Source organism: Centruroides sculpturatus, unplaced genomic scaffold, assembly GCF_000671375.1.
Source record: "Centruroides sculpturatus isolate CEXI.00-Female unplaced genomic scaffold, Cexi_2.0 scaffold243, whole genome shotgun sequence".
Taxonomy (NCBI): Eukaryota; Metazoa; Arthropoda; class Arachnida; order Scorpiones; family Buthidae; genus Centruroides; species Centruroides sculpturatus.
In genome coordinates, this window is record NW_019384457.1 from 38,091 (window position 1) to 63,316 (window position 25,226).

A 25,226-nucleotide genomic window follows, 5' to 3' on the forward strand; every position below is an offset into this window, starting at 1 on the left:
ATCAAATGACCCATAATTACAGCTAATAATAAAATTTAAAAAATATGATCAAAAATTGCATTCTGGCATTTTGACAATGTCACAATAAATAATTGCTTGTTTTAAAGAACATAACATAGAAGAGCGCAAGAAGCAATCAAGTACTGAAAATGACCGTATTGTTCTTAAAATTATCAGAAATTGTATTGTTAAATTAAATCAACTAACTTTATGCTTTATGAAATTAATTTGTTAATTAACTTTAACTAAATTTTTACATTTCAGTTAAAAATTAGGTGAATAAAAAAGGAATTGACAATCAATATAGAAATAAGGCTATTTTAATATGTATGTCAAGTTTTAATTAACTAATTATAATATTACATGTATCTATTTTTAGGTAAACCAGAAATCACAATTACTGGCAATGAAAAAATGTATTTATTAAATCGTACATATGAAATACATTGTAATACAAAAGGATATCCACTTCCAAACGTTTGGTGGCGATGGAAGAAGAGTGACGATCCCAAAAATTTCAGTGAAGTGAATGATAAGGCAGGATGGATCGACGTAGAATTAGGGAAAAATCTACCCAACATAATAAATACGACAATGTTAAAAAATGGAAATATTTTAATTGTTGTTGGAAATCAGTCGGGATATTATCGATGCAAAGCTAATAACGATATGGGAGAAAGTGAAGAAACTATATCTTTTTTCGTTACAGGTGAGGTATATTGTGATGATAATGATGCCTGTATTATTTAAATTAATTAAGTACAAAAAATTTTTATTTATTTTCCTAACTTTATTATAATATCTAATTTTCTTAGAGTTTAAATTTTTCTATTGTCAGTAAAATTATTCCATTTTATTAAGATGATAGTTCCATGAATTACCGATTTGACTTAACTGTCTGGAGATTTGTAGTAACTCTGATATATCGGGGTATACCGAGTATGTTGATAAGGTAATAGGGCAAGGACTTAACAATTGACCAGACAAATAAAACAAAGCAAAATTGTTTAATTTAGCAACAGTAGGATATAGTCAGCTTTGATACATATGTTATAGAGACCGAGTAGTACTGTCACAAAAAACCAAAGAGAGAACAACAAACAAATACTTCCGTGCAACAACACGATTTCGCGTTCTAATTAATTACAAATATTTTTCTCAGTTGCATATTACACACTCTTGCCTTCCTACTCATGACTTTACATGAATGATAATTCTATTTGTTGACTGAAGCCCTCTGATTACAAGTGCGATAAAACACATATCTACTAATTTCTATTAATTAAAAATAAAAATCTCACTAATGTCCTCCGGAAATTCTTGAGCACAATGTGCACATTCTTCGCTGTTGCTCAACAATTTCACAAAGATGAATACGGCTTGCCTCAGACCAGCAGAAACGTTACTTTTTTAACTCCTTCATTCCCAATCAATTTGTAATTAATTATAATTAAACATAAAAAATACTTAAAATGAAAAAACGAAAGAAATGCGTTAATTTTGAAGGAAAAGCTTCAAAGTTTAACTTCCTTTGTCTCGCCTTTCTGTGAAATTTGACACTGGTCATTGTTTACACAGCTGGATGACCTTGAGAACATCTGGTGTTGGATTTCCTGGGACATTCTCATAGACGTCTTGGGGGGGACAAGGGTTTAAAGTAGGGTGAATACTAGCTAGGCCTATATTTTAAAATATTTTTAAAAAATTATAATTTTTATTGCAATTTCTGACCCCCCCTAATTAATTAAACATATATACAGTAGAGCCTCGAAAACTCGGCACTCCGGATAACTCGGCCACACCCTGGCAGGGCAAAAAAAATCCATAGTTAATTAATTTTCATTATAGACAGCTTTATAAAAGTATAAAAGCTCTCATAAAGTATTATTCTGAGGTCTGTCTTATTGGGTAAATTACTGTACACAGCGTATTCATTAATTTTCATCTTCATGTAGTAAAGGTTCTATGCCTTCATAAAGGTCGTACTTTTCCTTTGTTTAAGGGTATTTGGGCAGTTTATTCTCTGTTGTATTCTCAAGTAAACAATACATACAAGTAGAGTACAGTATTTTCTGAGGAAACACTCATACTTATTTTTTTAACGCTCTTCCTGATAACCCGGCATTTTCACAAACCCGGCCACCCTTCGGTCCACATTAGGCCGAGTTTTCGAGGCTCTACTGTATAATAAAATCTATTAATTAAAAAAATTAAAAAACTATTGGAAGTCGTTTTTGACATCAGAAACTAGCTTTAAATAACTTTACGGAAAGAAAATCCGTGCACTACAACTTTGGAACGATGAATGAAATTTGATATCAAACTCCCATTAAAAAACAATTGAAAAGCAGTAAAGCGTGAATCGCGCGTCATTAAAGGTTTTTTAAAATCGCGATAAAATTTTTTCGCGCAGAAAATTTTTTTTAANAGGTCGTTTTTGACATCAGAAAGCAGCTTTAAATAACTTTACCGAAGGAAAATCGGTGCACTACAACTTTAGAACGATTAATTAATTTTGATAAAAAACTCCCATTAAAAAAACATTAAAAAGCAATTAAGCCTTAATTGAGCCTTATCAAAGGCTCATTAAAATCGTGATAAAATTTTTTCGCGTGGGCAAAAAATTTTGAAAAAATTTGGGGACCTACTTTATCGAAGGAAAATCCGTGCACTACAACTTCAGAACAATGAATGAAATTTGATATCAAACTCCCATTAAAAAACTATTAAAAAGCAATTAGTGTGAAGCGTGCATCATTAAAGGTTGATTAAAATCGTGATAAAATTTTTTCGCGTGGGTAAAAATTTTGAAAAAATTTGGAGATTTAAAAAACATTCCAAAAATTGAAAAAAAAAATTTCAAAAATGGCCTTAAGGACTGAGTTTTTTGTAACGCTATGTAAACTTGACGAGTTAACTCGTCAATGGGAATGAAGGTGGTCTCGTACATCCATGTCGACGGTTTGAAGTTTAACTCTCTCCTTAACAGTCTAGAAGGGAGACAGGTAGAAAAAAGGCGATCTGCAGGTGAAAATACCCGAATTTATAACTTCCTCCATTCGGAAGCACATTTTCAGAACGTGGTACACTTTCTGACCAATCAGCAGGTTCCAATTGATTCGCCACAGAAAAGGTGACACCGGGGCACAAAAAAGGAAAACACAAAGTTCCGTTCAAATTTTAAAACCCAACACAAAGTAAAGGAAACATATTTATATATAAAAATACAGAAAAATACAAAATTTATACAACCCATAATAGCATAGCACTACAAGTTATATCTTGAGAGTTAGAATCAGTTAGAATAGTAACGAAAAATACATTATGGTTCTGATTGAAATAATCTGATGAAGGCCTTTCAAGATGGCTAAAAATATTTAAACTATCTGTTTTTACATAAACAAAAACAGCTGTAAATGATACATTAAGGCTTATCATACACCAGCAACCCAAATATTTAAAACATTAAACTTTGATTATCATAAAACACTATAATTTAAAATTATATTTATTATGAATATTAACTAAAATACATTTCAGAATTTGCATTCTCTCTTCAGTTAGAATATTGTTACCTGTAAAACCAATCAATTTTTAAAAAATCATAGCTATGCATTGTTGAAGTAAACTAATATGTTTTAGATCACATTTGGTACATTTTAATTTTTTTTGTTGTTTTCATCAGTCATACAATTAAGAAGTCTTGGTTTGAAAATTAAGTTCCTATAATCTAACAATTTTTTTTAAAATATAAATATTAAAAATTTACATTGTTATTTGATTAATCATAAAAATACTATTTACATTTGTATTCTTCTCAGTTATAATTTTAACTGATACATTTAAAATACTGTATAAGTGTACCTTAGAACACTTGTAAAAATTCTCTGGTTGTTTTTATTTTTAGCATTATATTTTTACATTTTACTTTTATTCTTACAATATTGATGGAACTTGAAATTGTAATCTTCTAATTCTTTAACTATATTGTCATCACTCTCAATGACTTATACATAGTAATCAATATTTATATTCATATCATTTTTTACATTTGTATTTAGATATTTATGCCACTTATAATCAGTTTTCAAGCTGTCATTATCATTGATTTTAGTATTTTCTTTTCATTTAATTATTTCTAAATGTTTGTACAATGTACATTTTATTGTGTTTCTTTTGTTCTTTTATAATTTTCAATAATTTCATAACCTTTGAAATTACAATTTTGAGTTACTGCTGAACTTATTAGGTTTTTTTTTTATTGATTTCATATGTTTCTAAATTTGAATATCTAATTGTCTACCTGTTTCAATTATGTATGTTTTTGGTTCTTTACAACTGCAGTTCAATTTGTAAACTAGTTCTTTCTTCAATTTTTTTTCACATTTTCTGTTATTACTATCCTTTTTTAATTTATTATGTACAAATTTTTAGATGCAAGACAAGGTTTTGAAGTAATTATATCTAATGAAAATCCAGTTGAAATGGATGAAGTTCAGATGACTTGTAAGGCCAGCAGTTACCATTATAAAGAAGTCTTTTGGATTTGGAAATATATGAATAATGAGATTCAACTTGGTACAAATAGCAGTTTAGGTATGTTTATATATATATATATATATATATATATATATATGTAAAAACTGTATATAATATAGTATGTTCTCAATAACTCAAAGTGGAAGCTATAGAGAGAAAGTTTTGAGTTACAGAAATTACCATTATTTTAATTAGTTTTTCTTGTAATTATTTTATTTTTCTAAAAAATATGTGAGACATTCAAATAAAAATGAAAATCAGGCTATAAAACAATAATAAATGTGTTTATTCTAAAGAAGTCTCCACAATCACTGAGACATTTATGTCAAAGTTAAACATGCTGATGAATACTATCCTCAAAGAATTGGGCTGGCTGCTGAGATAACTTGGTTCTCACTGTTTCTTGAACCTCATAATCTGATCCAAATCAACATTCTGTGTTTTTTTAAGAGAGCCAAAAATGTGGAAGTGATTTGTGCTAAGATTGGGGCTATATGCGGGGTATGAGGTTGTACATTATCGTGCAGCAAAGCCAAACCAGATGAGAGATTGCCAGGGTGTTTAGACTTTATGATGGGATGTAATTACTCCAAAGTTTCACAGTGTCTGGTAGTGTTGGTGGTGTCATCATGAGGTAACCATTTCAGGAGTAAAGGACCCTGGTAATTGAAGAAAACAATGAGCAGAACCTTCCTTACATTAATTACCTGCTTTATCTTTCATGGCTGAGGAGAAAATGAATGTTTGATCATCTGGCACATTTCAGATCAAAGTGGTAGCTTCAAGTTTTGTTGCCAGCAATGATATGTGAAAGAAAAATTTTCCTCATGGTGATATTGCAGTGGATGTTCCAAAGGTAGGCCCTTCCGATTGTTCTTGTGAGAGACATTTGGAAACCTAAGTGGTACAAACTTTGTGGCACAAATATGAATGCAAGATGTCATGCACGGTTCCAACACTTGCGTTCAATTTTTCTGCAATACTTTGCAGCACGTCTATCAATATGCTCCTATTGCATCATCCACAATAGACACATTTATAGAAGTGATACTCTTGTTTGCCTGTCCCAGATAGGGAAGATTTTCTGTGCTTGCTTGACCGCTATTGAAATGTACAAACCAACAAAACACTGTTGCTTTCTATAAACATTCTTCGCCATACACTGTTAGCATGCGCTGATAATATCTGCAGTCAGATCTCCTTAACTTGTCAAAAATTGAGTTATGGCACACTGGGTCCTTTTGGTTAAATACGTAATAATTACAAAGAAGGCTCAAATCAACCCTTTCCACATGAGAACTTTATCTAACAACTACACCTTACAATTGTCTGAGCTTATCTGTTCCTGATATGAGCAAAGCTGGTGGTGTACAAAAAGTGCTGCCAGAATTTAGGGTAAATTCTCACTTTTATTTGAATGCCCCTTATATATTGAAAATAGAAGTTTTCTTGTATTCAGGGTAATCTTATAATTGGACTAATATAATTTTAAATAAAACAAAATAGCATTAATATATTTTATTAATTTTTTTCTTTCAGATTTGGAAGTTATTCATGAAAGCACAGTTTATTCTGAAGTAGAAATTCTAAACTTCAATGCTATAACTTTTCAAAATAATGGCACTTACATATGTATTGCTGCTCCAAGAAATAAAACTTTTATGAATGAAACAAAAGTTATTCATTTGGAAGTAAGAGGTAAGAAATAGTAATTTAGTAAATTACTCAATTACATGAAACATTTTCAGTTATCATTTATTCATTTTGCTATATTTATTTACTTTATCACATAGTATAATTGTTTTGAAGAGTAGATAATATGTGCTTATCTGATTTATAATTATATATTAAAATTTCCAAATTTATTCTCTACAGGTCATATATAAGTAGAAAATTATATACAGTAGAACCTCGATTATCCGGACTAATTGGGGATGAAGGTAGTCCGGATAAGGAAAAATCCGGATAATCGAAACAAATACTTTAATTTGTCTTTTATTGATAATACAACACGTTTTCTTTTCGATGACATATCGGTAACATTAAAAGTAAATACTGTATTTAAATCGTGATCAAATTTTCAAGAAACAAACGTTCGTATTGAATTTGGACTACTACTGACCAACGCTAACAGACTACCTATTGTTTAAAAGGCCCTCTGGTGGCGCAAGAAGACGGATTTTATAAAATAAAAAGCAGTTGAAACTGCATTTTTATGAATAAAAATTTGACAAACTATTTATCGTTTTATGACGAGTAAAATTTTTTCGTCGCGTTCGCGGCTTTTAAGTAATGCATAAACCTTCGAGGCGCGAGGCCCTTCGGACCGCGAGGCATAGGCGGTGGCCCACGTCGTCCATGCCTTACGCCGCCCTTGGTCATAGAAATGATGTAATTTGAATATAAATTATTTATAAATACGTATGTCGAGTTATATTTTTATCACTACGTAAAATATATTTAAGAGTTTACGACCACTGTGCTGGGTGAGACGTTGTTGAAACAAAAAAGTTACGCATTCAATCACGTACATAAACAGTGTCGTAATTCGCCAAGTGCAAATCACCAAAATTCGTAAAATTTTTGTTTATTTTGAACAATCCGGATAATCGAAAATCCGGATAATAAAGGTCCGGATAATGGAGGTTCTACTGTATATGGTAGTATAAAACTATAGAAAATACTATTAGAAGTAAGAATGTTTAATTAGGAAATGAATGATAATTTAGCAGTTACAGATTATACATTACATTATTCTTGTTATTTCAGTATTTTTTTGTGTGAACAGTCCTACTATAATTGAATATAAATTGAGAAATAAATGTAATTTGCTGCAAAAAGAAAAGGCTTTCTTGACTAGGATATTATGGAAGCAATTATGAATGACCTTCCAATTACTTTTTTAGTCTCTTTATACTTAGTCATAAATAACTCACTATTAATTGATTTCAAGAACCATCAACAATGAGATCCATTGTTGGAAATTAGATAAAATCCAAAGAAGACTTTGCTTGTAGAACAATCTTTTTTGTTTAAAACTTCCTTTTAAATCCTTATAAAATTCAAATCATGTAGCAGACAAACTTCATTGGTTGATAACTAACATTCTCTCTGAAAATTGTTTTTGCTTTTATTTTCCTAAATCTAGGCTCAACATTTTAACATTTTGGACTTTCTAACACGTGTACAAAGTTGATATTAGAGTTTGGGGATTTAAGAAGCTGTTTTTATTTCTTTAGAAATTTTTATTTAGAAATGTATATATTTTGTATATTGCTTTCACAACATAATACAGGTAATGATTGTGGGATGCTGACAGGGGGAGAATATGATTATTGATCCCCGGTAGGATGGATGAGCAGTGTGAGTGAGTATGTAGGAGTGTGGACAGTGAAACAAGTTTCCTTCAAAGCTTTAACCTGTTTAATGTAATGTTGAAATGTTAAAACCCAAAATGTTAAATTGAATATTTATAATAATACTGTAATCTAAAATCACTTGTAAATGTTTCTAAGTGTGGATTTGTATGTCTCTTGATGTGTGAGATGGATATCCGGGCAGCATTGGTCTCGATGTGGAATTTGGATGGGATGAATTAGGCGAGCTGGAGAAAGTCCTGTGTGATCTCTGTTGAGATGATGAAGCAGAAACAAAGGCACAAAATAAAAGCTTAGAACTCTGACTTTAAACAGTTACAGAAGAAAGGCAGACTGAAACAGTTCAAGTGAAAGACTGGTGGGAGAAAAGCCCAGTATTCTGGATTCTGCAGTTTTTGCAGGATTTTAGCAGATTAATAGAGTTCTGATTAGTTTAAAACTTCCTTCTTTTCTTCCCAATTGGCCGCCACTCTGTTTTTAGGTGTAACAGCTCTCAGATTAATGGCACGAGAAAGGCCAATTGTTCAAATACAATTTGATATCTCATTTTGATTCCATATGAGAATTGTTTATTGAACTGTAGCCTTTTTTGTCACATTTTAAAGCTATTGTGTTTTGATATTATGACAATAAAGAATTCTGTTATGACTTTCTCCCTTCCATTAATTAAAATGAAATGGGAAAGTAAAATAGACTTTTGATTTATTTATCATAAGTTTATTTTACTTTCCCATTTCATTGTATTTATGACAGCCTGTTGTTTGCTTCCCCAAGTAGCACCTGTAAATTTTCATTGTTTGCACTTGTGAATATAACAAAAATTAAAACTATTCTTTTAATTTTTATGTACATTTTCAGGGTTTTGGATCCAATCTGAAATCTCACACAATGTAATGTTATATATATATATATAACATTACATTGTGTGAGATTTCAGATTGGATATATATACTACACTGGAAAATATTCCAAAAAAATAAAAGAAAACATGCCTTTTTAATTCTAGCAATATATTTTTAATAGAGTAAAAATGTTTTTGACCTCGATTAATAGATCTTCCTCAGGTATGGTGTCTCATCATACACTTTATTTGAATAATTCAAATTTAATTTGAATTATTTAAATATGTAATTTTTACATGTTCTGGTTGAGTAATTTGGGTTAAGGGTGGTAGCACTTCAAACTGTACGGGATGCTGCAAGAAAAAAATGATCAAGTTGAGGGTGCCACTATTAGAAAAAGCTTGAAAAATACTGTTATAATGAATGCTTTTAGAAGGTAAACAAAACATAACATTACAAAGTCAAGTTAGAATTTAAACATATATAATTATTTTAATTTTCAAAATTGAGTTTATAGCAATTAAATGAGTAAGAGTTCATTCTCTACTGTATTATAATTAAGTTATCTGTTTTAAATGTCAGCAGGTTTGCTCATCAAAAATTGTTTTGAGAAGTTTATCTTTTGTTGAACAGAGTATAAATTTATAATAAAAGTCAAAGTAAACATGAAAAAGTTACATAGAAGATGATTTTAAGAGCTAATATTTTAGTATATTTGCTATTTGAAGAGCTTAGCTGTTTGGAGTCGAAATGAATTTAAGATGAAAACACAGCTGATGTGATTCGAAGCAGGAATGATTATTTTTATCAGATGTGGAGTATTTGTATATAAAGTAATTGTTATTAATGTTGTCATTGTTGATTTTACTAAGAAAGTTGCACACAGACTATACATATTCTATGGCATAAATTCCATAGTGGATTACTTATCTCTTATTGTAAAGAATTAACTTGTTGTAAAATCAACAGTTGATTTGTAAATATTCTTAGATAATCATTACATAGAAAGGTGGAATTATAGTCAAATGCTGTTATGTTGTTGATTTATGTAAAGTCTGTGTTATGAGTTTGGTTAATATGTAATACAAAGTGTATTGAGTTTTTACAGAGTGTGTAAGGAGCAAATGGAGAAAAATCAACAGAAATTCTAATTTTAAATATAATTCTAATAACTTATGAAGCACTAAGGCTTGCTAGGATGTCTATGCATTTGTAGCTAGAACTATTTTAAGATGACCAAGACAAAACCCTTCTCACCTGGTTTTGTCTTGGTCATCTTACTAGGATGTGTTGATGATTTACAAAAAAAGTTGGCTAATCAGATAAATAGTCTATTACAGGCATACCTCGACTTACGTCGTTTCGACTTACGTCGTTCCTGATTATACGTCGTTTGTCAAAAAAGTATATGGAAAAATAAAAATCGAGTTTAAGTCATTTTATTCGACTTTACGTCCGTCCGCCACAAATATTGAAGTCGTAATATCACTAGAAAAACGTTTAAAGCACATAAAATCATATTAAAATATATACGAGTATATGTTCTGTATTTACAGTACACGCATTCGTAAATTTAGAATACTTTTTTCTGTACTATATTAAAAACTAAAATTTATTTGTTTGTAAGCTTAAAATAGATCCTTATTAACCATATATTATTAAAAATGCATTAATAAATAAAATACAGAAAAGGGAATAATAATTAATGGTTTAGCCTAGTGACAAGTAGATTCGGAGAAGTAAATTCGACTTACGTCGTTTTTCGACTTACGTCGTTTTCCTGGAACCAATTAACGATGTAAGGCGAGGTATACCTGTACATGCACAAATACATTTTAATTCTCTTAATGAATTAGTAATAAAAATTCAGTTATTTTTGTGTGTTTTACACAAATGAAGATTAACTGTTTATGACTGAATATAGTATAGTTTAAAAAGCATAATATTTTCTACATATTAACAAGCATATAAAATGAATATTTTCAGTTTGAATAAAGAATGCTATATGTCAGGCTTATAATGGCATGTGATCTACTTTGATGAATCAAAAGACTAATGATCTGCCATCACATTTTTTTTCTTCTATAAAATAGTGTTATAACAGTGGATTAACAAAATGTTGCAAAACATAGATTTACTTATTTGGTGGTAATTGATGATAAATGTCAATTACCACCCAATGGTGAGCTCTTTCTAGTGAACACACTAAGGTAAAAACTAAACAGCATCATTTATCATTTACCATAAAAAATCATTTTATTTCCATTCATTATACAAATCGTAAGGTTCTCTTCTCTTTGGCATGTATGCTTTGCACATAACTGAAATTTTTTACGAAATAACAAAATAGTTTCTAAATAACAACATAGCATAAATATGATTGTCAATGTAAATAGCATGTTCTGCTTTCTTATGTTTCTCATTCTGTGCACTTTTCATTGTGCTGCAATCGGAAACAAAGATGACCAAATGTTCTCGATAGCACAGCAGCGACAATATATAGTGATAGTTAAGTGATTTCATAGTGGAAAATATAGAATTTATATTGCTATATCTGGAAATTATAAATTGTTTGCATTTCAACAAGAAGTATTTATCCATAATTGTCCAAAAACAATGTCATATGCAACCTTCTGGCTATGCCTGTTATACGAAATCCTGATTGGAACACTGAATAGCAATAGTTTAGAACTAAGTTATGAGATATAACATCAAATTTTTATTCATAAGTTAAGTTTAACTAAAAAAAGTATGATTAAACGTTAGTAAATTTGTAAGAATACATATTCTATTTTATGTAAATGAATCTACCTATATTTCAACCTTGTGTAATTGCTGATTATTAAGATTATCATGAATTTATTCTTTCTGAAACTGATACAATGCTTGTTCCCTATTATTTGGTACTGAATTAGTCTGAATAGAAATAATTAAAGATTAGTTACGAACACGGTATTTTCTAAGTTTCTTGTTTCGGTGTGGTCGTGTACTAATGTTGGAAATACCATCCGCTATTTCTTTCAGTGTGCGTAGTATTTTAGATGACATGTAAATTTATAACTGTATAAATTTTGTATAAATAATTATTTAACTTACAGAACGGCAAACATCACAGATAACATCTTCATCAAATTCAATCCCTTCTCTTTTTTTGGCATTTTGAAGATTATCAAAACTCTGAAAATTAGATATTTCTTCAATAGTTGATATTTTAATTCAAATCAATTTAATTTTTTTAATTACATAAAATATATTTATTAACACAATGAAGAATCATATACATATTGATGTAATAAGAACTCATTGCATNTATTGCAAAAATTGAAAATTATATTATTTTTTCAGGTATCGAGAAGCCGTCATTCGTAAAAACAAACATGAATAAAACAATGATATCGGTTCCGAATACAATGCATTATGAATTTCTTTGCTACGTGGAAGGTGTTCCGTTTCCAAAAATTACTTGGTATAAAGACGGAGACGTATTTGACGATTCAAATATATCGGGAGTTGAATTGACCGATAATTTTCAAAAGCTTACCATAAACAGAGTGGTGGAAAGAGATGCTGGCACGTATCGTTGTGAGGCCGAAAATAAAGGAGGAATTATATTTGAAGAAAGTACATTACACGTTAAAAAAGGTTTAGATTTTATCTTGAAATTAAGATGATATAATACTTTTAACTTAATTCTTAGAAATTTAACATTTTAATGAAAATTCTATTAATTTTTTTTAGAAGAACTTCGTTTATCTCAGAAGATGACTATTACTGAGCTCTCTATCATAATTTTTGTTATAATACTCGTTTTAGTTTTATTTTTTTTGACTTTCATGTTAATAAAGAAAGTTTGCAGAGAAAAGGTAAATAATTATTTTAGATACTTCAGTTTTATATTATGTATGGCATTTGACTTAGATTCATTATATTTATTTTATAAGAAAAATTCTAGTTTATTAAACGTTGTAAATGCTGTTTGACTGGAATTTTCAGTTATAATATTCATAGTATTCAATTTAAAACTATTTATTTTCTATTTTTTTTATAATCAATAGTGTCAATTCAGACTTAAGAAACATGATATTACTAATAAAAAATTTAATGAATTGCCCATTTATTATGATTAGATGTACCATAATTTTTTCAATATAAAAATGGGATGAAAGTTCACAAGAAATCCTAATAAAAAGAAATAAAGTTAACAGATAACATTTAAAAAATTTAATTTTATTAAAAAAAATTAGCAAAAATAATAAATAATGTAGCCAATAATAATAAAGTAGCCAAGGGTGGGAGAGCCACATGTGATGAATACAGGCTTTCTTATTAAAATTTTGTCAAGAAATGTAGATGAACATTATTGACAAATTATTAGCACATTATTAATGATATTTATTTGGTAACATAAGAAAAGAATATATAAATTTTTCTAAAAGTTTTTGGTTTTGAAAATATAATAAAAATATCACTTTTTCATTATTAGGATATGATATCAGATTTAATAGGTTGGTGCAGAAGATTCTTAGAGCCAAGCTAAGCATGATTTTCAGCTAAACTTATTTTGTTTAAGTTCTGGTTGATTGCAGTTTTATCATAAAATCGACTGTGAAGTTTCCATTCAACCCAATGGCAGGAAACTATAATTTAAGAATCATTAGCATTGTAAATTGGAAGTGTGCAGTTTACAAAGCAGACAAAAAAAAATGCAGTAGATATGTTTCCTTAAAATAGTTTATCTGAAAATCATGCTTCCTGCTTTGTTTCCTAAAAAATCAACTAATTTTATCAAATTCTTAAAATCTTGGAATTTGAGATCCTTTTCATTCATTTCATTAAATATTTTGATCCATTCATCAGCTAAATTGATTTTTTTCTTCTTCCAATTTCTTCAAGTATTTGGTCATTATTTTCTTTATTAGTACCCATTGGTCAAATTATCAAATTTCATCTGTTTGTGTAATGTGTTCCTTAAGTTCATTGAACTATTCTGTAATCTATATTTTATTCCATTTCTTCCTTAACAGTAGCTATTTAAATTTATGTCCCTGTTGATGCATAATAAACATTTTCTAAACAAATACTAATTCAAACTTCATGCCAATTAGATATAATATTAGATACATACTGTCAGATGGTGTTATTATCTTTTTTTATAACACAAGTACTTTCGGCAATACTAAATCATCGTCATTGGGCTAACAAATGTTTTGAATTTGGAACATTACTGCACATATTTGGAATGAATTACTACACATAGTGATGTTCTGTTCCAGATTTGAAACATTCATTAGCTTGATAACAATGATTTTGTATCATTGAAAGTACTTGCATTATATAAAAAAAAAAAGATTTTAATGCCATCTGACAGTGTGTGTATCTAGTATTTTCTAACAACCATAAGTTTGGAATACAATATACAAATGTGTTTAATATACAAACTAGAGAACTAACAGTAAGATTTTTGGTTTTCAAAAAATGGGACAAAAGTGAAAACTTTACTAAAATGACCAGATGGCTGGGACAACAAAATAAAAGTACAGTACTGTCCCATTCAAATTGCTTCTTATCATCAGTCTAAACCAGTGGTTCTTAACTAGTGTTCCACAAACTTGTTTCAAGTGCGCTGTGAAATTATGAAAGTGCCAGACTATTTCATACACATTATGAATATGATTTATTGTTTGTATGGTGTTATATCCTTTCTGAAACTCATAAAGCATATGCCCAATATGCTTTTTATTCGAAGACATTTAGACTTGATTTTATTCAAACAAAATGTGAAGTAAAAATGTTAAAACACCCTTCTAAACAAAGAATACAATTTCACATTAGCAACAAAATGTTAAATTGTACAGCTGTTATAATTAAATCACACATCTATGTTAAGTAACGACAGCTGTTAAAAATACTGTAAATTTTCCATTCAACCCAATGGCAGGAAACTATAATTTAAGAATCATTAGCATTGTAAATTGGAAGTGTGCGGTTTACAAAGCAGACAAAAAAAATGCAGTAGATATGTTTCCTTTGCTTCATAATAAAATTGTCCAGGGAATTATTTTTGTTAAAACAGAACACTTAACACTATTGGAAGTTTCTTCTTCCTTCAATATAGAAAATTACAACTGGATATGAAATCTATTTGGCACAATTGATACTTTGAGTTGTGAATTTTTGTTACAAGAAGAGCAATTTGTTACCTTGTCAATGGATTGTAGTTTAAAAATGAAATTCTCTAAAATAAGTCTTGAAGATTTTAGGATTTTTGTTCAAGCCGAAAATCCAGCCCTCTCCATGAAGGAACTAAAAATTTTGTTAGTTTTCAACAACATATTTGTGTGAGCTCGGTTTCTCAACGTTGATCAACATAAAAAATAAAAAACGTGAAAGACTAACTAATATACCTGTCCTCATTTTTCTTCTATATCACATATTAGACCTAATATTGCTGAAATCTGCAGAAGCCAACAAGCTCAGATATTGCATTAAAATTCATTTTAAAAACTTCCATTTTTATAAGTTACTTTATTTACCATTTTTACAAATGTAATATATTTTTTAAATTAATACTTTTTTTTTACTGTTATGTAATCTCTAATCTATAATTTTTAATAAAAAGATATGTTCATGCTTATTATTGTTGTTATTTTATGACCTTAGTGATTTTGGCGTTCTGCAAAGTTTTTTATATTCAAAATGCCTCTGTGACTTCAAAAAGGTTAAGAACCATTGGCCTAAACATTACACATTAATTAAACATTTTTTTTGGAATAATTTGCATCTCTCAAAGGAGTTAGTCCAGTTTTTTTTTCTCTCTTTCTCTCTCTCACTGTTATCTTTTGTAAACTCTTTATGGTCCTTTATAAATTTTTATAATTGTTACAAATACAATTTTAGAAAATTTCTTATTTATAATTTGCTATATTTCTTTAGATTTGAACATATTTTATAAATCCAGTAACCAACACCTTATTAGTTGCTGAGGGAGTTTATTAAAAATGAACATTTTTAATAAATGCCCTCAGCAACTAATAAAACAATAATTTATATATTTTATAAATTATTGTTTTTAAGAAGGTTTTTGTAATGGTGTTCTCCCAAATGTCAGTTCTAACTAGTTGAGTGACCTGATAAAGATTTCATTTGACTAATGAAAACAAAAATATTTTATTTATTTTGTTTGAAGATAATTGGACTATGGGTTAGTATGCTGTTGTTTTAGTATGTCCATAAACACAGCATGTCAGATATGCTTCAAGATCACCCAATCAAAGCTTGAAGACAATATTAACACTAGCAGATATTCCTGTTTTATTTTCTTTTGCATAACTTCCTGACACAAAGGTAGATTGATAGGTGGCCAAAAACATCAGAACCCTCTCTCAACCTTCCATGCTAGAGAGATTTCAGCTTTCTAAAGAAGTGTGAAATTTATAACCACACTGTTACCAACATGTGTGTTAACAGCAGAGATGAGAACATCATACCTTCTGTCTAGCAATATCTCCTTAGTCTTTTGCATAAACTGCTGCAGTCACAGTCCACTTTCACTGCCTGCTTTCACTGCTTGTTTAGTCTATCTCATTTTCTTTTATTCTTCATACTGGGATTATCATACAAACAACTTTTCATACATTTCCAGCATTCACCTAATACTTCAAACAAACATTTTCAGCCACATTTTGGTCCAAAATGCAAATCCTTTGTAAAAAATAGAAAATAAAAATCCAATTTTTCCATCAAGAGGCATGTTCCTATGAGATAAGTTTTCAATAGCAATTTTATGCTTGGTCCAAGGAACATACAATTTTCAGAACCAATTTACAAGCCTGCCTCAGGTTAGAAACAGTCCAAACATGGCTTCAATTACTCTTAATTTTTATGTATTGAATATTTTTCTTAACAATTTGGCATCTTCCCAACACTGGGACACCCTGAGCTCACTTGCGTATTGGACTAAGGCAGTGTTATAGTAGCCTTTAAGGATGTCATACACTCTTCTCTAACTGCACTTACAAATAAATAAATTGCATTTTAAAGGTTTTTAAGGTTTGGCTTTTTATTATGGCAATTTTTTTTGATTCTTTCCCGATGAAGGTCAGTTAACTGACCAAAAATGTTAGTTGCTGTAATAAAAAGACTTTACTGTATTTTAAAGGTTTATTTATAGGATGTCATATTTATGCTCTTTCAATCTGGCTTCTATTGATCTGTTAGCTGAGCCTATATACATTAGGCATATTATGTGTTCTGAGTATTTTGTTTTCAGAGACGCCTATTTCTGGGTTTAGATAGTGTACTTTGGTTTTAGATAGTGTACTGTGGTTTTTTCAGAGTGATCTAGTACTAGTTTCAAACCATAATTATTGCTAATAATAGTTTGCAACAGATTTTCTATGTTTGGTTTTGATTTCCAAATTACAGTAGAGCGTCATTTATCCGAAAGAATTCCAGTCGGCAAATTTAAATTTTAGCTAGTGCTGTGGCACTGCAATCTTTGGCTATATCTTGGGCTACTCCAATATTTTACGTTTTTGATACTATATTAACTTCTGAAGTATAATTTTTTATTGTTTTTATATTTTTCAATATATTGATTTTGTTTGTACAAAATAAAAAAATAATTTTTAACGATACAATAGTCTTCGTTAGGCTTAACATCAACGAAAATTCAACGCAAAGCGACACGCAATGGAGAAAAATTTCAACACTGGATAGGTTAATATATTTTTTCGTACATAATCGGTTATCCGAAAAATAAGTTATCCAAACAACCCCAGTCCCCAATTGATTTGGATAAACGACGCTTTACTGTATTAAATTATTGTCAATGTATCTTGTGTATAAATAGATGTTGCACAGGAATTTTTTGTAACTTTACTATTATTTTACATAAATCCACTAACTACCATTTCAGACTAAAATTTTAAAATTAATTACTGACTTAGCTAAAAGTTTAAAAATAAGTCAGATAAGGAAACAAAACAAAAAAAACAGATGGCAAATATGTCAGATTTGAATTTGACACTAAGTTATACAAAATATATTCTAGAATAGTAAGATATACAAATAGATAAAGTGTTTAAAAGAACTCTAACAATATTCAGGTTAAATTAATTACAAATCTACTAATGTGAGGTAGATAATAAGGACTTTCATACCAGTGATAATAACCACAAACAACCAGGTATCATTAGAGTACATTTAATAAAACAAAAAGGAGCATACATTAAAATTAATTTCATGAGTAATTAACATGAAATAACCAATTTTGAATTAATTTAATTATACCAAGGGCTAAAAAGCAATTTCTTTATATTAATATTCAGGTTGTTAACCAATGAAAAAGATCATATAAATGAGAAAAACCCCTTGGACATACACCATACCTCTAGAAGATTCTACATTCAGTGTATACCTAACATATATAGACTCAACTAACAGATTGATAGAGGCCAGGTTGAAGGAGCATAAGTATGATGTCCTTAAAGGTTATTATAACACTGCCTTAGCCTAATATGGAAGCGAGCCCAGGGTGTCTCAATGTTGGGAGATGCCAAATATTCTATACACAAAAATTAAGAGTAATTGAAGCCACCGACCTATACGAAGCAGCAAGTCAAGGGCTTTGCATTAACAGAAAAAGCATCAACATATAGCAAGTGCGGCAAGTATTACTCTCTGAACATACTTATATCAGACAGCAATTTTTCATTAACAATCCACTTCCATATGCTTAATATTTATTATAAGTTATTTTATATTATCAAAAATTAATTTTATTATTAAAATTACCTTCTTCACAATACTGGGATGAATCACAAACACACTTAAAAGGTTATTTAATTTTTATTTCAATTTATAAACGTTGAATTACAATGTAAGAATTTTAACTAACATCATTGCATCTTTGAATTATTCCACTTTAGAATACAACATAACTCCTTTGTATTTGGATGGCATCTAATCTGAAGCAGGCTTGTGAACTAGGTTGAAAATGTTTGTTCAAACTATTAAGTGAATGATAAAAATGTATGAAAAGTGTAATAAAATATTTTAACTGGGACTGTTTCAGCTAAAATATTTTATTAAATGTATAATTTTTAAAGTCTCCAGGTGGAACCTTTCTTAATATTTTACACGTTGAGGCTGGGAATAGTAGCCTCTAATGGAAGGTCACCTCCACCGGTGAAATTATTTTTTGATGGTGTTCAAAGAGACAATGAAAGAGAACATTCATACAGTTAGTAGAGAGAGAGATTCATTTGTGAATTTTGGTATGAGTATGAAAAGTATTTAAAGTATGAAAAGTGTGTCTGTATAATTTTACCAAAAAATTCCAGCTTTTAGTAGACAGTTTAATTTGACATAATGGTATTCTACTTTCAATTGTTTATGCTTGAAAAATAGATCTTTAACTGGGTTAAAACATTTGTTAAAGATGCATTGATTAATTCAGATGAGTAACTACAGTGGCTAGCTTATTTTTACGAATCCATATTACATAGTGATTAAAAGAATATTTTAATATCTAAACCTATTAAGCATTGCAGGTCATTGAGATTAGTTGCTATAAATATTCTTGTAATTATCTTTTTAAAACTACAAGTAAATTAAAAACTTTGTATGAAAACATGATTGTTTAATATTAGGTTTTAAATTTAAGCTTTAAGAAATAATGTTAAAAATAGTAAGAATTTTTTATTTCCAGAAAGAAAAAAAAGAAATGGAATTCTTAAGTAAAGTATTGTTTGATAAAGGCCAAATAGAAATGTTTAATCCTGAAATGTCTTTAGAAGATCAAGTTGAATTATTGCCTTATGATCACAGATGGGAATTTCCCAAAGAGCGTTTAAAATTAGGTATGTTATATCTACTGTATTATAAACAAAAACCATACAAAGAAAATCCAAAGTTGTTTTTTATATTTATGTTTATTTATTTCTGCTGTTACCAAGTAATAAATAACTGAAACCGGGGAATCACTTGGCATTGATAAATATGTTTAATCTTCACTAATCACCAAAAAAAAACCACTAAAATTTTGAAGAAGTAATCATTCATGCTTAGGAACCATGAATTTACAAAATTAATTGGGACCGATGGTAAGAGATACAATGGATGGGTTCCCAAGTACCGACGAACAAAGAACTAGTCCATCTTAGGTCTAATTTAACTAATCTATACAAGTAACTGGGCCCAAAGCTAAGGGGAAGATATTAAGAATCATAGGATTATTAAAGTTTCTAGAGAAGGAAATGGTTCAAAGGGGTGACTGGTGATAAATAAAAAAAAAACCTCAGATTGTTCTGTCGTAACTTCCTTCTATACTAGTCAACATGTATGTCTCCTTTCGGCTCTCTTCTAAAGAATAAATCCTCTCTTTTTTCGAATCTTGCACAGTCCACTGCCAGTACCCTTTTTGACCAATCAGGTGTCAAACTTTTTGTTCTCTAAACAGATCAGACACTGTGTCACCCAATCACGGTGTGGTCACAGGACAAAAGCCGGAAGTAAAGTCTCATAGTAGGAAGATGGTATAAGGAGAAAAAAAAGAACAACAAGGCTCAATCAAGCCACACTAGTATTATTAAAATGTTCATAAATACAAAGTTCTTATAATAGTAGGATAAATATGTGCCATGAACCAATTTTTCTTCTTGAAAATATAATATTGATGATGAAGTCTTCCAGATTGACTTTATATAATGCAGTTACTAAGATGCTAAAGATACCTTAATTCATCTAAGGTTTTGCCAAATCACAGTTATTTTTGTTTGGCAGTATTACTAGTATTGGCACTTGTAGGCAAAGTGTATTCTATTATGTGTTTACTGCTTATGCTTGCCAGTACAGATTTGCTAGTATGGACAACATTGGTTGTGATTAAGAACATATGTAATAGAGTGAAGTATCAGAGGTTAGGTCTGTCAAGAGTTTATATGGAGCTTGGAGTTCCTACACCTGAATGCCATACAAACTCTTTGCCTCTTCTTCATGGACCTCTTCACCCATTTTGTTTTTTTTTTTGAACAAATGAAATATATAGAATGTTTCTTTATTAATAATGAAACACAGTTAAAGATTTTATTTTCTGTTAGTAAAAGTAGTAATAATTTTATAGAGGAAGAATCATTACGAGCTGGGCACTTAAGTTTTCTTCAGCTTTTAACCCTTTCATCAGCCCTGCCAGAGGTAATAGCAGCCAGCTTAGTCTCAATATTCCTAATATTTTTATATTTGATGGAGTGGAAATTTGATTTTTAATTGTGTGATATTTATAGATAATTTTATTAAATATTAAAATTTTAGTAAGAGTCTAAACCATAGAGAGCAGAAATAAAATTAATTTCTGTTCTCAACATCTTGCTTGAAATTTTACCAAATACAGATTGTGTTTTAATCAAATGCATGTTTTTTTAAGTTATTTGATTACTTTTTATTTTAATTAAAAGGTATCAAAGCATTACTATATTCCAAAAACTTGCAACCATGACCATTGAATAATTCCTCAATTAGCAATTGATCTGAAATATTATATCAAACCATGTTGAAATGTATAAAGAACAAACTAACTTTCTTCTTTACATATTAGATTGAAAGAGAAAATTGGATAATACTGTTGAATCTTACATTGTAGAGATGCACCTGAAAGATTTGTTATTCTGACATAATTGTTTTTCATTGCATATCCTTCTCCATTAAATAGATTAAAAATGTTATATTTAACAATCATAGTCCAGAGAAATCTATTATGTGATTTAAATAATATTTTAATGGTCTTGGATTACAACTGGAAATATTTACAATCAAGCATTTTAGACTTCATTTATTTTAACATATTTTTAATAAAAATTCAATATTTAAAAAACCAATGTAGTCAGATAATCAGTCTGTACTTANTATTCAGTAATATATTAAGAGAATTTCTTATTAATTCTCCTTTGTATTTACTTTTTATGTACGCTGTAATTAATTTATAAAGTGTAACTGCAAATTTTGCAAAAGATCAAGTATTATTAATAAAAATTCAATATTTAAAAAACCAATGTAGTCAGATAATCAGTCTGTACTTATTTGTACTATTAACTAGTACATGGAAAAATAATTCTGTAAAGTAATAATGGTGTAAAATGATAAAAAAAAATTTTTTCTTTCAAAGTTAACCTGTTTTGTTTTTGCTTTTTTTATACCAGTCCTTATTCTGTTTTGAGTAAATGGATTAGTGACTTGCAATTTTTTAGCCTCCATAAGTCAGAAAGGATAGGAGAATTATTTTTCTGTGTACTAGTTAATAGTACAGATAAGTAAAGACTAAAATATTTTTATTTTGTAATTATATTTAATAATAATAATATAATAATAATAATAATAATAATAATAATAATTTAAATTTACACAAGGAAAGACCTTAGGACAAGGTGCCTTTGGAAGAGTAGTGAAAGCAGAAGCAATAGGAATTGAAGATGGTGAAACATCTACTACTGTTGCTGTGAAAATGCTTAAAGGTAATTAATGTTTAATTACATTTGTAAAATAATAAATCTTGATAATTAATATTTTCACTTGTATTGTGACATAAAAAAATTATTGAAAACAGACTTGATCTGAAATTGAACAAAATAGTATAGCTGGTTTGATTATTTCTAAATATAACTTATACCATTCAATAAACTAAATAATGATTAGTAAAACCTATAAATGTTTATTTTTTTTCAAAAACTTGCGATAAAATAATATGAAATTATTTGATTTGATTTTAAAATCCAAATAGTATGATAGTGCATTTCAGAGCTCTTTTTCAGCTGGACCATGCTGATGTGCCACACTTGCAGATAGCATTAAAAAAGTATTTATAACCATTGTACATAGCACTACATAACTGCAGTACGTAGTACTTGCGGGTGTTTAGTAAAAATAATACTATATGTTCAGTCATCTTATATATATAGTGACAGTAATTTTTTTAGAAAGAGCATTTATGTGTCATAACAAAAAATATAAATTGAAGGAAAATTCAAAAATATAAATTTTCTTAGATTGAATTTTGAAAAAATGTATAGTATACCTGCTATAGTTATTTATTTTTTCATTTTTTTACATTTCTTTGTTTTTAAGTTGTAATTTGCTCCTCTTAGGTTTATATATTTACAATATTGTCAATGAACAAAAATATTGGAGAATAAACAATGTATTTTTCTATTTATATTAAATTTGCAATAGCTGAAAAATAGTATTTATTTTACATAGTTAAAAGTGGATTATTGTTCAAATAGTAAAAGGATAGAAATTTATAGTAAACTGCAATGATATTTTCAGGTGGTTCAAAAATAAGATTCCAGAATTTTTTCTACTTCTTCTAGAATGAATGAATCACTTGTTGGGAATCAAAAGCCAAGACAATACATTAATTGATGGATGTTGGTAATTTTCAATGTAATGTAAATATTGATTGAGAAAACAAATGAAAAATTGCATTTTAGTTGGCTACTGCTTTTGGCAGATTAAACAAAATAAGTGAATGACAAATTTGTTCAAAATACATTAATTGGTAAAAATGTTAACACTCAGATAAATTTGTCCGATTACTGCAAAACTCCAGCGGTTCCCGAACTTTATTCTCTAAATTCAGATTTTTCCAAGGTGCACTTTGTCAAATTCTAACAAGTACAATTTGTGAAATAGTGAAAATTAAGTAAAATTTTACTTAAAATTTTAAATTAAGTAAAATTATAAAACTTTTGTAACATTTCGTGGCGCCCCTTTGAGGAAGCCGCAGCGCCATGATGCACACTTTGGGAACCGCTGCTGTATACAACTATCTTGGATGTTATGTGAATGGTTACATATTGCATGTTGGTGTTTGATCCAGCAAGTGCCTTCACACTTGCCAATAAATCCACTATTGTCTCCACCTCTTTGCCAATAAATTAGCAAAAAAAAAAAAAGATGTAAGTGTATTAACAAACTAAAGTGGTACTTCATACTTTAAACAACTCTAAATTCAAACACTTCTGAATTTGAATGCTAAATTTGATAAAAATTTCCCTTGGATTTTGAGTGATGCTTCAGAGTTTGAACTTTCTTTGTGGTTTGTTTGGTTATATATATTGTTTTTTTTAATCAATTTTTAACAATTTCTTCCTGCAATTTTTCTTTTTTGACATATTTTGAATGCTTTATATTGTACATTGTTTATTCTTTAGTTCAAAATTTCTTAAACGAAACTTTTTAAACCACATCTGCATATTCAAATCTTAGGAGCATCTTCCCCATACTAATTACAAATTTTTTTTTCTCTGTGTATGGCATTATATTTTTTCTGAAATTTATGAAGAGTAGCATGCCGAATATGCTTTTTATCTGAAGACGTTTTGACTCAATTTTATTTAAACAAAATATGAAGTAAAAAGTTTAAAATCAGCTTCTGAACAGAGAATACAATCTCTCATTAGCAATAATGTGTAGCAATTATCAGTAATGTCTTCGGATAAAAAGCATATCGGGCATATTAGGCTTCAAAAGGATATAATGCTATTCAAACACTGTACAATTGTAATATGTATGGTAAGAATGCTCGTAAACTTCAAACATATCAAATTCGGTTTAAAAAGTTTTCTTTGGAAAGTTTTGAATTAAAGGATATAAAGATATACAGGGTGCCTAAAAGCTGTCAACAAAGAAAGATTGCAGGAAGAAATTATTAAAAATTGATGAATAATACAATACAATATACAGTAATACCTTGACTTACGCTACCGTGACTTACACGAACCCGAAGTTACGCAATTTTCAAATCTCATTGATTTGTCTTTTGTTTGAGCGCCACGCAACTATTGATTACTCATTTCCCCCACACTATTGTTTAGCTTACATGTTCGGACGTGTCGCGCAGAATTGACACATTGCTACAATTTATTTTGTGTTATTTATTCCTGTATTTGTTATATCTATGGAGACTTGAGAGACTCTATGTGGTGATTTTTTGTAACAATGAACGAATCAAAAGACGAGATAAGATTAATGAGAACATTAGCTTACATACATCCAACTTGGATTTTACACAAATTGCAAAATTATACACCGACTTATGCGAATTCGACTTACGCGGTTATTGCTCAGTCCCACCTATCGCATAAGTTCAGGGTATTACTGTATAACCAAACACATCAAAAATAAAGCATTGAAAACATACAAGCATAATGCAAGAGGGAGAGTGAGAGATGACTAGGACACACAAATGATTGCATTTATGCTTCGAAAGCATTTTTTCACTACAGGCACAGTTTGAACTTCGAAGCATTGTTCAAACTCTGAAGAGGATTTTTGTGAAATTTTGCATTTGAACTCTGAAGTGTTCAAAGTTAGATTCGTTCAAAGTAAGAGGTACCACTGTAAATTGTTTCATATGAATGTCCTGCATTTTCATTGAAAAATTCCCCAGTTTTTATTAGCATGTTCCCCAAGG

General features: G+C 29.2%; 1 protein-coding gene across 1 annotated transcript in view; it reads left to right on the forward strand.

Annotated features, from left to right (window-relative positions):
• The window catches only part of LOC111620711 (vascular endothelial growth factor receptor 1-like), a gene marked incomplete at its 5' end in the record, with an annotated part of 62,569 nt that overhangs the window by 27,070 nt on the left and 10,273 nt on the right, over nt 1–25,226 (forward strand). The window contains 7 exons of the mRNA XM_023362699.1: nt 380–709; nt 4,435–4,596; nt 6,079–6,237; nt 12,104–12,400; nt 12,497–12,621; nt 19,470–19,620; nt 22,162–22,266. Coding sequence (XP_023218467.1) covers nt 380–709; nt 4,435–4,596; nt 6,079–6,237; nt 12,104–12,400; nt 12,497–12,621; nt 19,470–19,620; nt 22,162–22,266 — 1,329 coding nt within the window. The remainder of the gene's footprint in view (nt 1–379; nt 710–4,434; nt 4,597–6,078; nt 6,238–12,103; nt 12,401–12,496; nt 12,622–19,469; nt 19,621–22,161; nt 22,267–25,226) is intronic.